We start from the raw sequence: 16,018 nt of genomic DNA on the forward strand, positions 1-16,018 counted from the left end.
ATTTATCTTGTGTTCAGGAACATTTGTGGATGACTCCCTCTGCTTTGTCTAGGATCCTCTGTTTGTGGATTTGATTGGCACTTGTCACTCGGATATAGATAAACCTGCCATCGTGCTTCCAAAACATCTCTCTATCTATAGGACTAATATGGCGCGGGGTATGTCTGTTTACTCTCCTGACGTTCTGGACACCATGCTGGAAAGCGGAAAGCTCAGTGCAGACCCCAGCGGAGCGCTCGCTGTCCTGGAGCCGGTGAGCTTTGTAACGGGGATATAGCTCATGAAATGTGCAGCGTGGCCTAAAATCTAAATCTGCGCAGGATTTTCCACCAAGTGTGGATGGGATTCCTCGCCCGAGCTTTATAGTCTTCAATTCTGCATCGTCGTCTCCTCATTTTTGTCTACACGGATGATAGAAATCTAATGTGGCCTGCAGCATGTGTATCATCAGACTATAGGGTGGGAGAGATCGTGGTGAGCCCCCCTGAATAGCAGGGAATCTCTGTGATATGACAGGGGCACAGACCTTACATGGGTAGACCACCCAGAGCAATGAAGATCCCCAGCGCTACCATACTATTTGTGCTGTTTTTAGGATGTACTTAGTTGTTAGGTATGTGTAATATTTGTACTCAGGGTAATATACTGGCATATAGATAGGAGTCATTGCATTATACACTGCTCAAAAAAATAAAGGGAACACTTAAATAACAGAATATAACTCCAAGTCAATAACACTTCTGTGAAATCAATCTGTCCACTTAGGAAGCAACACTGATTGACAATCAATTTCACATGCTGTTGTGCAAATGGAATAGACAATAGATGGAAATTATTGGCAATTATCAAGACACCCTCAATAAAGGAGTGGTTCTGCAGGTGGGGACCACAGACCACATCTTAGTACCAATGCTTTCTGGCTGATGTTTTGGTCACTTTTGAATGTTGGTTGTGCTTTCACACTCGTGGTAGCATGAGACGGACTCTACAACCCACAGAAGTTGCTCAGGTAGTGCAGCTCATCCAGGATGACACATCAATGCGAGCTGTGGCAAAAGGTTTGCTGTGTCTGTCAGCGTAGTGTCCAGAGGCTGGAGGCGCTACCAGGAGACAGGCCAGTACACCAGGAGACGTGGAGGGGGCCGTAGGAGGGCAACAACCCAGCACCAGGACCGCTATCTCTGCCTTTGTGCAAGGAGGAACAGGAGGAGCACTGCCAGAGCCCTGCAAAATTACCTCCAGCAGGCCACAAATGTGCATGTGTCTGCACAAACGGTTAGAAACCGACTCCATGAGGGTGGTATGAGGGCCCGACGTCCACAGATGGAGGTTGTGCTCACAGCCCAACACCGTGCAGGACGCTTGGCATCTGCTACAGAACACCAGGATTGGCAAAGTGGCCACTGGCGCCCTGTGCTCTTCACAGATGAAAGCAGGTTCACACTGAGCACATGTGACAGACGTGACAGAGTCTGGAGACGCCGTGGAGAGCGATCTGCTGCCTGCAACATCCTTCAGCATGACCGGTTTGGCAGTGGGTCAGTAATGATGTGGGGTGGCATTTCTTTGGAGGGCCGCACAGCCCTCCATGTGCTCGCCAGAGGTAGCCTGACTGCCATTAGGTACAGAGATGAGATCCTCAGACCCCTTGTGAGACCATATGCTCGTGCGGTTGGCCCTGGGTTCCTCCTAATGCAGGACAATGCCAGACCTCATGTAGCTGGAGTGTGTCAGCAGTTCCTGCAAGATGAAGGCATTGAAGCTATGGACTGGCCGCCCGTTCCCCAGACCTGAATCCGATTGAGCACATCTGGGACATCATGTCTTTCTCCATCCACCAACGTCACGTTGCACCACAGACTGTCCAGGAGTTGGCGGATGCTTTAGTCCAGGTCTGGGAGGAGATCCCACAGGAGACCATCCGCAACCTCATCAGGAGCATGCCCAGGCGTTGTAGGGAGGTCATACAGGCACGTGGAGGCCACACACAATACTCAGCCTCATCAGGAGCATGTCCAGGCGTTGTAGGGAGGTTATACAGGCACGTGGAGGCCACACACAATACTCAGCCTCATCAGGAGCATGCCCAGGGGTTGTAGGGACGTCATACAGGCACGTGGAGGCCACACACAATACTCAGCCTCATCAGGAGCATGCCCAGGCGTTGTAGGGAGGTCATACAGGCACGTGGAGGCCACACACTATACTGAGCCTCATCAGGAGCATGCCCAGGCATTGTAGGGAGGTCATACAGGCACGTGGAGGCCACACACAATACTCAGCCTCATCAGGAGCATGCCCAGGCGTTGTAGTGAGGTCATACAGGCACGTGGAGGCCACACACAATACTCAGCCTCATCAGGAGCATGCCCAGGCGTTGTAGGGAGGTCATACAGGCACGTGGAGGCCACACACAATACTCAGCCTCATCAGGAGCATGCCCAGGCGTTGTAGGGAGGCCATACAGGCACGTGGAGGCCACACACAATCCTCTGCCTTATCAGGAGCATGCCCAGGCGTTGTAGGGAGGTCATACAGGCACGTGGAGGCCACACACAATACTCAGCCTCATCAGGAGCATGCCCAGGCGTTGTAGGGAGGTCATACAGGCACGTGGAGGCCACACACAATACTGAGCCTCATCAGGAGCATGCCCAGGCATTGTAGGGAGGTCATACAGGCATGTGGAGGCCACACACAATACTCAGCCTCATCAGGAGCATGCCCAGGCGTTGTAGGGAGGTCATACAGGCACGTGGAGGCCACACACAATACTCAGCCTCATCAGGAGCATGCCCAGGCGTTGTAGGGAGGTCATACAGGCACGTGGAGGCCACACACAATACTCAGCCTCATCAGGAGCATGCCCAGGCGTTGTAGGGAGGTCATACAGGCACGTGGAGGCCACACACAATACTGAGCCTCATCAGGAGCATGCCCAGGCGTTGTAGGGAGGTCATACAGGCACGTGGAGGCCACACACAATACTCAGCCTCATCAGGAGCATGCCCAGGCGTTGTAGGGAGGTCATACAGGCACGTGGAGGCCACACACAATACTGAGCCTCATCAGGAGCATGCCCAGGCATTGTAGGGAGGTCATACAGGCATGTGGAGGCCACACACAATACTCAACCTCATCAGGAGCATGCCCAGGCGTTGTAGGGAGGTCATACAGGCATGTGGAGGCCACACACAATACTCAGCCTCATCAGGAGCATGCCCAGGCGTTGTAGGGAGGTCATACAGGCACGTGGAGGCCACACACAATACTCAGCCTCATCAGGAGCATGCCCAGGCGTTGTAGGGAGATCATACAGGCACGTGGAGGCCACACACACAATACTCAGCCTCATCAGGAGCATGCCCAGGCGTTGTAAGGAGGTCATACAGGCACGTGGAGGCCACACACAATACTCAGCCTCATCAGGAGCATGCCCAGGCGTTGTAGGGAGGTCATACAGGCACGTGGAGGCCACACACACAATACTCAGCCTCATCAGGAGCATGCCCAGGCGTTGTAAGGAGGTCATACAGGCACGTGGAGGCCACACACAATACTCAGCCTCATCAGGAGCATGCCCAGGCGTTGTAGGGAGGTCATACAGGCACGTGGAGGCCGCACACAATACTCAGCCTCATCAGGAGCATGTCCAGGCATTGTAGGGAGGTCATACAGGCACGAGGAGGCCACACACAATACTGAGCCTCATCAGGAGCATGCCCAGGCGTTGTAGGGAGGTCATACAGGCACGTGGAGGCCACACACAATACTGAGCCTCATCAGGACCATGCCCAGGCGTTGTAAGGAGGTCATACAGGCACGTGGAGGCCACACACAATACTCAGCCTCATCAGGAGCATGCCCAGGCGTTGTAGGGAGGTCATACAGGCACGTGGAGGCCACACACAATACTGAGCCTCATCAGGACCATGCCCAGGCGTTGTAAGGAGGTCATACAGGCACGTGGAGGCCACACACAATACTCAGCCTCATCAGGAGCATGCCCAGGTGTTGTAGGGAGGTCATACAGGCACGTGGAGGCCACACACAATACTCAGCCTCATCAGGAGCATGCCCAGGTGTTGTAGGGAGGTCATACAGGCACGTGGAGGCCACACACAATACTCAGCCTCATCAGGAGCATGCCCAGGCGTTGTAGGGAGGTCATACAGGCACGTGGAGACCACACACAATACTCAGCCTCATCAGGAGCATGCCCAGGCGTTGTAGGGAGGTCATACAGGCACGTGGAGGCCACACCCAATACTCAGCCTCATCAGGAGCATGTCCAGGCATTGTAGGGAGGTCATACAGGCACGAGGAGGCCACACACAATACTGAGCCTCATCAGGAGCATGCCCAGGCGTTGTAGGGAGGTCATACAGGCACGTGGAGGCCACACACAATACTGAGCCTCATCAGGACCATGCCCAGGCGTTGTAAGGAGGTCATACAGGCACGTGGAGGCCACACACAATACTCAGCCTCATCAGGAGCATGCCCAGGCGTTGTAGGGAGGTCATACAGGCACGTGGAGGCCACACACAATACTGAGCCTCATCAGGACCATGCCCAGGCGTTGTAAGGAGGTCATACAGGCACGTGGAGGCCACACACAATACTCAGCCTCATCAGGAGCATGCCCAGGTGTTGTAGGGAGGTCATACAGGCACGTGGAGGCCACACACAATACTCAGCCTCATCAGGAGCATGCCCAGGTGTTGTAGGGAGGTCATACAGGCACGTGGAGGCCACACACAATACTCAGCCTCATCAGGAGCATGCCCAGGCGTTGTAGGGAGGTCATACAGGCACGTGGAGACCACACACAATACTCAGCCTCATCAGGAGCATGCCCAGGCGTTGTAGGGAGGTCATACAGTCACGTGGAGGCCACACACAATACTCAGCCTCATCAGGAGCATACCCAGGCGTTGTAGGGAGGTCATACAGGCACGTGGAGGCCACACACAATACTCAGCCTCATCAGGAGCATGCCCAGGCGTTGTAGGGAGGTCATACAGGCACGTGGAGGCCACACACAATACTCAGCCTCATCAGGAGCATGCCCAGACTTTGTAGGGAGGTCATACAGGCACGTGGAGGCCACACACAATACTCAGCCTCATCAGGAGCATGCCCAGGTGTTGTAGGGAGGTCATACAGGCACGTGGAGGCCTCACACAATACTCAGCCTCATCAGGAGCATGCCCAGGCGTTGTAGGGAGGTCATACAGGCACGTGGAGGCCACACACAATACTCAGCCTCATCAGGAGCATGCCCAGGCGTTGTAGGGAGGTCATACAGGCACGTGGAGGCCACACACAATACTCAGCCTCATCAGGAGCATGCCCAGGCGTTGTAGGGAGGTCATACAGGCACGTGGAGGCCACACACAATACTCAGCCTCATTTTGACTTGTTTTAAGGACATTACATCAAAGTTGGATCAGCCTGTAGTGTGTTTTTCCACTTTAATTTTGGGGTGACTCCAAATCCAGGCCTCCATTGGTTAATAAATGTGATTTCCATTGATGATTTTTGTGTGATTTTGTTGTCAGCACATTCAGCTTTGTACAGAACAAAGTATTCAATGAGAAGATTTCATTCATTCAGATCTAGGAGGGGTTATTTCAGTGTTCCCTTTATTTTTTTGAGCAGCGTAGTTAAACAAAAAATAATAAAAAAGTCCACACAAAAGCACTTATTTTCCAATAACTAATTTTTATTAAATATAAGTTGCAAAACCTAAGGCTATGTTCACAGTTTACGTTTTTTTGCTGCATATTTTTATGCAAATTTTAAGCTGCGTTTTACAGCACCAGCAAAAGTTATGAGATTTCAGAGATCTCTTGTACACACATTGTTTTTTTTTTTCCTGACTGATTTGGAAAACTGCTGCGTTTTTGCAAACTGCAATATTTCACTTTTTCAGCGTTTTATCACCCATAGAAAGCAACGAGTAATGCAAAAACGCAGCAAAAAATGCAGGGATCAGGTTTTGCTGCAAAAACCTGAGGAAGTTGCGTCATGTTTTTTTTTTTTTATGCACTAAACTTTATCAGCATGCACAAGAGACCAATGTACCTACCAAAAATGCAACAATAAAAAACACCGCAAATACGCAGCAAAAACTCAGCAAAACCTGCTTTTTGTAAGCAGCTTCTTTACTGCCAAGAGAGCAGGTTTTACCTGCAGAAATAAAAAATGCATTCTACATAATTGTAGACTTTTTGTTCTGATATACTCTGATTTCTTTATTCTAGGATGCAGATCACCCATCTCCTGAGACGTGCGACCTCACTGATGCCTCCACCCAATACTTCCATGATGAGTTTGATCACGAGGCCTCCAAGCCGACCTCCCATATCACCGCCAGCACCGGACACTTTGACTTCGGACGCTGTGTCTGCAGCGCTCAGGAACCTCTTCCTCTCTCTCTAACCAATCACACTAAAGGAAAGGTGACCATCGTCTGGACCTGCAAGCCTGGCAGCCCTTTCCGGATCACCCCGGAGCTCACTGAGATACCTCCGCTCAAATCCACGGCCTTCAGAGCCATCTTCCACCCAACACAAGCCAATACCTTGTATTCTGCTGAACTGGAGGGTTTTGTCTTTTATAAGGTGAGTAATTGGGAGATGCGTGATGGTCCAATTACACTTATTTCTAAGGGGCCTTAACAATAATCAAGAAGATCAAGGAGTCACCTGTGTCACGTGACTACGAAACATACGGTCAGACTATAAGATCCTGATCGATTGCTTGTCTTACAGGTTCAGCGCGATTACCGCAACGTGAAGGAGACCACTTGTCCACCGTGGTGCATTACGCTTCGAGCGAGGGGACACACTTTTGCATTTGGAGAAGAACATTTTGTACCCAGGTGTGTTCTGGATTCTCCACGGATGGTAAGACCAGTAAAAGCGAGATTTATTGGTAACATGTGAGACATGAAGCTTCACATTCTGTCCGTTCTTCACAGCTGTTTCCACCGGCTAAACCGGATGACCACTCTCATCGGACTCTGCTGCTGCAGAATACAGGACCGACTATAATGACATTTGTGATTGATGAGAACAGCTGCCCTGAAGTCCAAGTGAAACCAAGATCCGGCCACCTGGACCCTGGATCCCATCAAATTTTACTAGCAAGGACCAGTCCGAGTGAAGATGGACTAGTAAAACACATTGTGTCGCTGCAGCTAAACTGCAGCCCCGACTATACTCAGGTGAGTCTTCCCTGCAACCAATTGAGCCCCCAATAGGAGTTGTTCTCATTGGTATGTTCACTGTTCACGTAGGGGTTTTTAATGCAGGATTTCATCCAAAATCTGTGTTAAAAACACTTAAAAAAAACCTTGAAATAATTTCCCTATTGATTTCAGTAAGCAAAAGAAATCACCGTGCACGCAGCGAGGTTTTACAATACGTTACATGTCAATTCTTGGGATGTGTCAGTGGGAAAAATGCTCCAGATTTGCCCTTTGAATTGACCTAAAGCAGAGAAATACAATCAGTTTAAAAAATGCTTAAAAAAACAGCATAACATTTCTTTGTGTGATTTTTTTTTTACATGGTTTCTGTGTCACATTTTTAGCCTCCGGTGGGGAAATGGAGCTCTGTAAGTGTTCGTGCACACAGCGGCTTTTAGACGCTGGTGCAGCCGCCGAGTTTTCCCCGGTGAAGCCGCTTCAGGATAACTTTAGCAGTCATTTTCCAGAAGTGGCTTTGCCATCGGCGTCTTTTATGCTCTACTGCCGAGTATAGAGCGCGGGCGACTTGCTAGCAGGAGCCGCCCTGTGTATGAGCTGGTCTCTTCTTTAAACCACTTTAGGGTTTCCGAACATAAGACAGAACATGTGCACAATGTCATTTTGACATTGCTGTATATCATGTTATGGGGCTGTGCATCATGTTATGGGGCTGTGCATTATGTGCATGTTATGGGGCTGTGCATTATGTACGTTATGGGGCTGTGCATCATGTTATGGGGCTGTGCATTATGTGCATGTTATGGGGCTGTGCATTATGTACATGTTATGGGGCTGTGCATTATGTACATGTTATGGGGCTGTGCATTATGTTATGGGGCTGTGCATTATGTTATGGGGCTGTGCATCATGTTATGGGGCTGTGCATCATGTTATGGGGCTGTGCATCATGTTATGGGGCTGTGCATTATGTACATGTTATGGGGCTGTGCATTATGTTATGGGGCTGTGCATTATGTTATGGGGCTGTGCATTATGTTATGGGGCTGTGCATCATGTTATGGGGCTGTGCATCATGTTATGGGGCTGTGCATCATGTTATGGGGCTGTGCATTATGTACATGTTATGGGGCTGTGCATTATGTTATGGGGCTGTGCATTATGTTATGGGGCTGTGCATTATGTTATGGGGCTGTGCATCATGTTATGGGGCTGTGCATCATGTTATGGGGCTGTGCATGCTGTGCATCATGTTATGGGGCTGTGCATTATGTGCATGTTATGGGGCTGTGCATTATGTGCATGTTATGGGGCTGTGCATTATGTGCATGTTATGGGGCTGTGCATTATGTACATGTTATGGGGCTGTGCATTATGTGCATGTTATGGGGCTGTGCATTATGTGCATGTTATGGGGCTGTGCATTATGTGCATGTTATGGGGCTGTGCATTATGTGCATGTTATGGGGCTGTGCATTATGTGCATGTTATGGGGCTGTGCATTATGTACATGTTATGGGGCTGTGCATTATGTACATGTTATGGGGCTGTGCATTATGTTATGGGGCTGTGCATTATGTTATGGGGCTGTGCATTATGTTATGGGGCTGTGCATTATGTTATGGGGCTGTGCATTATGTTATGGGGCTGTGCATTATGTTATGGGGCTGTGCATTATGTTATGGGGCTGTGCATTATGTGCATGTTATGGGGCTGTGCATTATGTGCATGTTATGGGGCTGTGCATTATGTGCATGTTATGGGGCTGTGCATTATGTGCATGTTATGGGGCTGTGCATTATGTGCATGTTATGGGGCTGTGCATTATGTACATGTTATGGGGCTGTGCATTATGTTATGGGGCTGTGCATTATGTACATGTTATGGGGCTGTGCATTATGTACATGTTATGGGGCTGTGCATTATGTGCATGTTATGGGGCTGTGCATTATGTGCATGTTATGGGGCTGTGCATTATGTGCATGTTATGGGGCTGTGCATTATGTGCATGTTATGGGGCTGTGCATTATGTGCATGTTATGGGGCTGTGCATTATGTGCATGTTATGGGGCTGTGCATTATGTTATGGGGCTGTGCATTATGTTATGGGGCTGTGCATTATGTTATGGGGCTGTGCATTATGTTATGGGGCTGTGCATTATGTTATGGGGCTGTGCATTATGTTATGGGGCTGTGCATTATGTTATGGGGCTGTGCATCATGTTATGGGGCTGTGCATCATGTTATGGGGCTGTGCATCATGTACATGTTATGGGGCTGTGCATTATGTACATGTTATGGGGCTGTGCATCATGTTATGGGGCTGTGCATCATGTTATGGGGCTGTGCATCATGTACATGTTATGGGGCTGTGCATTATGTGCATGTTATGGGGCTGTGCATTATGTGCATGTTATGGGGCTGTGCATTATGTGCATGTTATGGGGCTGTGCATTATGTGCATGTTATGGGGCTGTGCATTATGTACATGTTATGGGGCTGTGCATTATGTGCATGTTATGGGGCTGTGCATTATGTGCATGTTATGGGGCTGTGCATTATGTACATGTTATGGGGCTGTGCATTATGTGCATGTTATGGGGCTGTGCATTATGTGCATGTTATGGGGCTGTGCATTATGTGCATGTTATGGGGCTGTGCATTATGTGCATGTTATGGGGCTGTGCATTATGTGCATGTTATGGGGCTGTGCATTATGTGCATGTTATGGGGCTGTGCATTATGTGCATGTTATGGGGCTGTGCATTATGTGCATGTTATGGGGCTGTGCATTATGTACATGTTATGGGGCTGTGCATTATGTACATGTTATGGGGCTGTGCATTATGTGCATGTTATGGGGCTGTGCATTATGTGCATGTTATGGGGCTGTGCATTATGTGCATGTTATGGGGCTGTGCATTATGTACATGTTATGGGGCTGTGCATTATGTGCATGTTATGGGGCTGTGCATTATGTGCATGTTATGGGGCTGTGCATTATGTGCATGTTATGGGGCTGTGCATTATGTGCATGTTATGGGGCTGTGCATTATGTGCATGTTATGGGGCTGTGCATTATGTGCATGTTATGGGGCTGTGCATTATGTGCATGTTATGGGGCTGTGCATTATGTACATGTTATGGGGCTGTGCATTATGTACATGTTATGGGGCTGTGCATTATGTACATGTTATGGGGCTGTGCATTATGTTATGGGGCTGTGCATTATGTACATGTTATGGGGCTGTGCATTATGTGCATGTTATGGGGCTGTGCATTATGTTATGGGGCTGTGCATTATGTACATGTTATGGGGCTTGGTTGCGGCGCTTTTTCATGTGGATTCCTGGCAGAATCCACCTGAACAGACCTGCTGTGCCCATAGCCTGTATGTCTGACATATGTGCCAGGCGCATTTCCTAGTCTTTATGCTTAATGTATAAAGCTTTACAGTGTTAGTTTTTGGGAAAACACGCGGATTACTTCTCCTCAACACTAGAAGCGCTGTGATCGTCCGCGACCTTAGATGGTTTGATGGGTGACTTCTACGTGGACTGACATTTCTTTGCGGCACGTAATGAACTTTTATGATCATCAAAAGTAGTCGGGATATTTACAGTATGTCACATCTACAGATGATGACGCTCCACGCTGGGGGTTGTTACCCGCAGGATTCCCACAATGCTCTGTGTATATGGAGCCATGTCTCATAATGGAGAGGTTACATCCATTGTTTCTCTGTACCTTATATTCTTCAGGAGATCGTCTTGTTCTGTCGAGCGGAAACTCCACAACTATCTCTAGAGAAAGGAGGAAAACTTTTCTTTAAGCCGACCTGCGTGGGCAGCCATTCGGAGTGCTCCTATTCCATAAGGAACGTCTCCAGGGTCCCGATGCATTTCGAGTGGAGGATCCAGCAAGAACACATGCAAAACCTATCAGTTCATCCAAGATCAGGAATCATCAGACCTAATGAAATCCTGGTGAGAGGCCGCGTGATGGAGACGCTGGCTTGTTGTCAGATGTTTTTGTAGTAATGGCCCGGACCATACGGCTTATGGTGCCCATACACATTGGATGAAAGTCACCCAAACCCACAGATTTTGGCAGGATTAAACGATTTTCCAATGTCAATGGTTTGTCCTGACTCACCATTTTTGAGATATTAACACTATTCTTATAGCTTATTGTTTGGGAGACCGACCACCGCTGATTCGACAGCAGAACATAAGCAGTGCTTACAAGCTCTTTACTCTCGAGCTTGTAAAGCACTTGTTTTGAAGCAGGCTAGAATCGCTGGAGCGAACTTATCTGCACATTACAGCAGCCAGTTGCAGCGTAGTGCTTCCAAGCTAGACAGCAGCGGTGGTCGGTCTCCAAGACATCAGGCTGTAAACAAGAGAAAAGTGTTAATATCTCAAGAATGGCTGCAAATTTTAATAAGCTTAAAATTGCAAAAGTGCTTGTTTTTAGAAGCTGTATCTAATAATATCCATGTAGGAAGATGGGAGTAACCTTTTAATACACTTATTCTGTGCTCAAAAACGGTCATTGTTGTCAGCACCACATGTCCTGGACACGTGCTCCCAAAAATGCTGATTTTTAAGCAGGTTGGTGTTGGATGTAAACTGTTGATTATTCGATTGCCAGTCACAGAAATGGTCATTTTTGCCACAAGAAGAGAGAAGTTACTTCATCAAAGCCACCATACTATCATGGCTGGATGATCGAAGCCCCAAAAGCCACTACACCTTGCGTATCAACGGCGAGGGCTGCACAGGTTGGTTGTCGGTAAGTAAGGCTGCAGCGTTGGCCAAGACTCTGTTCTTCCATATTATATTAACCAGCAATACTCCTGATGCAAAACTGCGTTACTTCTCCAGGCGGAGCCGGTGTCGGTGGACTTGGGCAATGTTCTGGTTGGAAGTTTTCAGTCCTATGATCTTCTTCTTTGTAATGATGGTGAATGCACCCTGCAGTATACGCTCAGCGCTAAACAGGAGATTTCTGGGCCGTGTGACCCGGACGTCGTGATCACTGACCCCGTGGGTGAGTAACTGTGGGGTCTAAATGACAAAAATAAATGATTTATAACCTAAAGTTCTGAAATGTTCTTACTTTATTTGTATAATCCCCCATTTTTTTTTTAAACATTTCTGTTTATATCTATAGGCTAAAAAACACTCCACAGCTGCCCGGGGTCACTCACACCTATGTTTAATGTCACTTGTTTTTCTGAAATTGCGGCAGAGCGCATTGGTTTGTTTAAAAAAATTATGAGAAAACTGACATGACCACAATGCTCTGACAGCCGTGACTGCTGAATGACTGAATTCTTCTCTCCCCCTGGACTAGTCCGGCTAGGCGTCTCTCCCCCTGGACTAGTCCTGCCTCGCATCTTCTACTCAGGCCTCCCTGGATGTGACTGACAGCCTGCACAACCGTGCTGCCATGAGGAGTATTGTATGCAGGCTGTCAGTCACACCCGGGGAGGCCTGAGTAGAAGATGCGAGGCAGGACTAGTCCAGGGGGAGAGACGCCTAGCCGGACTAGTCCTGCCTCACTAGCATATAGTCAGGAGAGCTGACAGGATCCCTTTAGACTTGAACCCAGAGCGCCCAGCAGCTCAGTGACAGCCGTGTGACACCGTATAGGCCTTTTATTTTCATCTTTTACATTTTAAAAGTTACAAAAAGGAAAATGGATTGATGCAAAAGTTTGGGCCCCCCGCATGGTTAGTACCCAGTAGCGCCCCCCCTTTTGCAAGTATCACAGCTTGTAAACGCTTTTTGTAGCCAGACAAGAGTCTTTCAGTTCTTGTTTGAGGGATTTCCTCCATTCTTCCTTGGAGAATTCTTCCAGTTCTGTGAGATTTCTGGGTTGTCTTGCATGTTCTGCTTTCTTGAGGTTTTGCTACAGATTTTCAATGATGTTCAGATCAGGGGACTGTGAGGGCCATTGTAAAATCTTCAGCTTGCGCCTTCTGAGGTCTATTGTGGATTGTGACGTGTGTTTAGGATCATTATCCATTTGTAGAATCCTCTTTTCATCTTCAGCTTTTTTACAGATGGTGTTATGTTTGCATCAAGAATTTGTTGAAATTTCATTGAATCCATTCTTCCCTCTACCCGGAAATGTTCCCCTTTCCATTGGCTGCAACACAACCCCAAAGCATGATTGATCTTTCCCCCATGCTTAATGGTTGGCGAGATGTTCTTTTCCTGAAGTTCTCTGCCCTTTTTTCTCAACATATACAGTACAGACCAAAAGTTTGGACACACCTTCTCATTTAAAGATTTTTCTGTATTTTCATGACTATGAAAATTGTACATTCACACTGAAGGCATCAAAACTATGAATTACCACATGTGGAATTATATACTTAACAAAAAAGTGTGAAACTACTGAAAATATGTTTTATATTCTAGGTTCTTCAAAGTAGCCACCTTTTGCTTTGATGACTGCTTTGCACACTCTTGGCACTCTCTTGATGAGCTTCAAGAGGTAGTCACCGGAAATGGTCTTCCAACAATCTAGAAGGAGTTCCCAGAGATGCTTAGCACTTGTTGGCCCTTTTGCCTTCACTCTGCGGTCCAGCTCACCCCAAACCATCTCGATTGGGTTCAGGTCTGGTGACTGTGGAGGCCAGGTCATCTGGCGTAGCACCCCATCACTCTGCCTCTTGGTCATATAGCCCTTACACAGCCTGGAGATGTGTTTGGGGTCATTGTCCTGTTGAAAAATAAATGATGGTCCAACTAAACGCAAACTGGATGGAATAGCATGCCGCTGCAAGATGCTGTGGTAGCCATGCTGGTTCAGTATGCCTTCAATTTTGAATAAATCCCCAACAGTGTCACCAGCAAAGCCCCCCCACACCATCACACCTCCTCCTCCATGCTTCACGGTGGGAACCAGGCATGTAGAGTCCATCCGTTCACCTTTTCTGCGTCGCACAAAGACACGGTGGTTGGAACCAAAGATCTCAAATTTGGACTCATCAGACCAAAGCACAGATTTCCACTGGTCTAATGTCCATTCCTTGTGTTCTTTAGCCCAAACAAGTCTCTTCTGCTTGTTGCCTGTCCTTAGCAGTGGTTTCCTAGCAGCTATTTTACCATGAAGGCCTGCTGCACAAAGTCTCCTCTTAACAGTTGTTGTAGAGATGTGTCTACTGCTAGAACTCTGTGTGGCATTGACCTGGTCTCTAATCTGAGCTGCTGTTAACCTGCGATTTCTGAGGCTGGTGACTCGGATAAACTTATCCTCAGAAGCAGAGGTGACTCTTGGTCTTCCTTTCCTGGGGCGGTCCTCATGTGAGCCAGTTTCTTTGTAGCGCTTGATGGTTTTTGCAACTGCACTTGGGGACACTTTCAAAGTTTGTCCAATTTTTCGGACTGACTGACCTTAATTTCTTAAAGTAATGATGGCCACTCATTTTTCTTTACTTAGCTGCTTTTTTCTTGCCATAATACAAATTCTAACAGTCTATTCAGTAGGACTATCAGCTGGGTTTCCACCAGACTTCTGCACAACACAACTGATGGTCCCAACCCCATTTATAAGGCAAGAAATCCCACTTATTAAACCTGACAGGGCACACCTGTGAAGTGAAGACCATTTCCGGTGACTACCTCTTGAAGCTCATCAAGAGAATGCCAAGAGTGTGCAAAGCAGTCATCAAAGCAAAAGGTGGCTACTTTGAAGAACCTAGAATATAAGACATATTTTCAGATGTTTCACACTTTTTTGTTAAGTATATAATTCCACATGTGTTAATTCATAGTTTTGATGCCTTCAGTGTGAATGTACAATTTTCATAGTCAAGAAAATACAGAAAAATCTTTAAATGAGAAGGTGTGTCCAAACTTTTGGTCTGTACTGTACCTTTGACCATTGTGACCAAAGACTTCTATTTTACCTCATTGATCCACTTGACTTGTTTCCAAAATGCATCAGTCTTGTTTAGATGTTCTTTTGCACTTCTGACACTGAATTTTATTGTGAGGACACAGGAGAGGTTTTCTTCTGATGACTCTTCCATGAAGACCATATTTCTGGTGGTGTCTCTGAACAGTATAGCAATGTACCTCAACTCCAGAGTCTGCTGAATCTTTCTGAAGGTCTTTTGCAGTCAAGCGGGGGTTCTGATTTGCCTCTCTAGCAATCCTATGAGCAGCTCTCACTGAAATTTTGCTTGGTCTTCCAGACCTTATCTTGACCTCCACTGTTCCTGGTAACTGCCATTTCTTAATTACATTTTAAATTGAGGAAAGGACAACTTGAAAAATGTTTTCTATCTTCTTATAGCCTTCTCCTGCGTTGTGGCCTCCACTATTTTCATTTTCAGAGTGCTCGGCAGCTGCTTATAAGAACCCTTGGCTGCTGGTTTTTGGCACAAGGTTAGAGGAGGTTTTTATAAAGCTGGGAAATTTGCATCACCGGCCTTTCCTAACGATGACAGTGAACAAGCCATAACCCTAACAGGCTAATTAAGGTCTGAAACCTTGGTTAAAGTTATCTGAGCACACAAATCTCCAAGGGTGCCCAAACTTTTGCATCAGCCCACTTTCCTTTTTGTAATTTTTAAAATGTAAAGGATGACAATAGATTTTTTTTCTGCCTGAAGTACAAAAGGAAATGTGTCGTCTGTAACTTTAGGCCTTTTAGAGATCATTTCATCTTCAACTTGCTCAGCTGTTCACAATCACAGTAATTTTGACCAGGGGTGTCCAAACTGTTAAATGCCGCTGTGTTAAGTTAAATAGGTTACTTGCATTTTTGTTTTAAATATGCAGC

At 47.4% G+C, this 16,018-nt stretch overlaps 1 protein-coding gene across 2 annotated transcripts in view; it reads left to right on the forward strand.

Annotated features, from left to right (window-relative positions):
- CFAP65 (cilia and flagella associated protein 65) overlaps positions 1–16,018 on the forward strand; it is an 87,341-nt gene that overhangs the window by 42,474 nt on the left and 28,849 nt on the right. For both annotated transcript variants that reach the window (XM_073647378.1, XM_073647377.1), the window contains exons 10-16: positions 53–253; positions 6,270–6,629; positions 6,780–6,914; positions 6,989–7,234; positions 10,978–11,202; positions 11,870–12,010; positions 12,103–12,268. In XM_073647378.1, coding sequence (XP_073503479.1) covers positions 53–253; positions 6,270–6,629; positions 6,780–6,914; positions 6,989–7,234; positions 10,978–11,202; positions 11,870–12,010; positions 12,103–12,268 — 1,474 coding nt within the window. The remainder of the gene's footprint in view (positions 1–52; positions 254–6,269; positions 6,630–6,779; positions 6,915–6,988; positions 7,235–10,977; positions 11,203–11,869; positions 12,011–12,102; positions 12,269–16,018) is intronic.

This window comes from Phyllobates terribilis, unplaced genomic scaffold, assembly GCF_046119375.1.
Source record: "Phyllobates terribilis strain yellow unplaced genomic scaffold, ASM4611937v1 Scaffold_9__5_contigs__length_417890890, whole genome shotgun sequence".
Taxonomy (NCBI): domain Eukaryota; kingdom Metazoa; phylum Chordata; class Amphibia; order Anura; family Dendrobatidae; genus Phyllobates; species Phyllobates terribilis.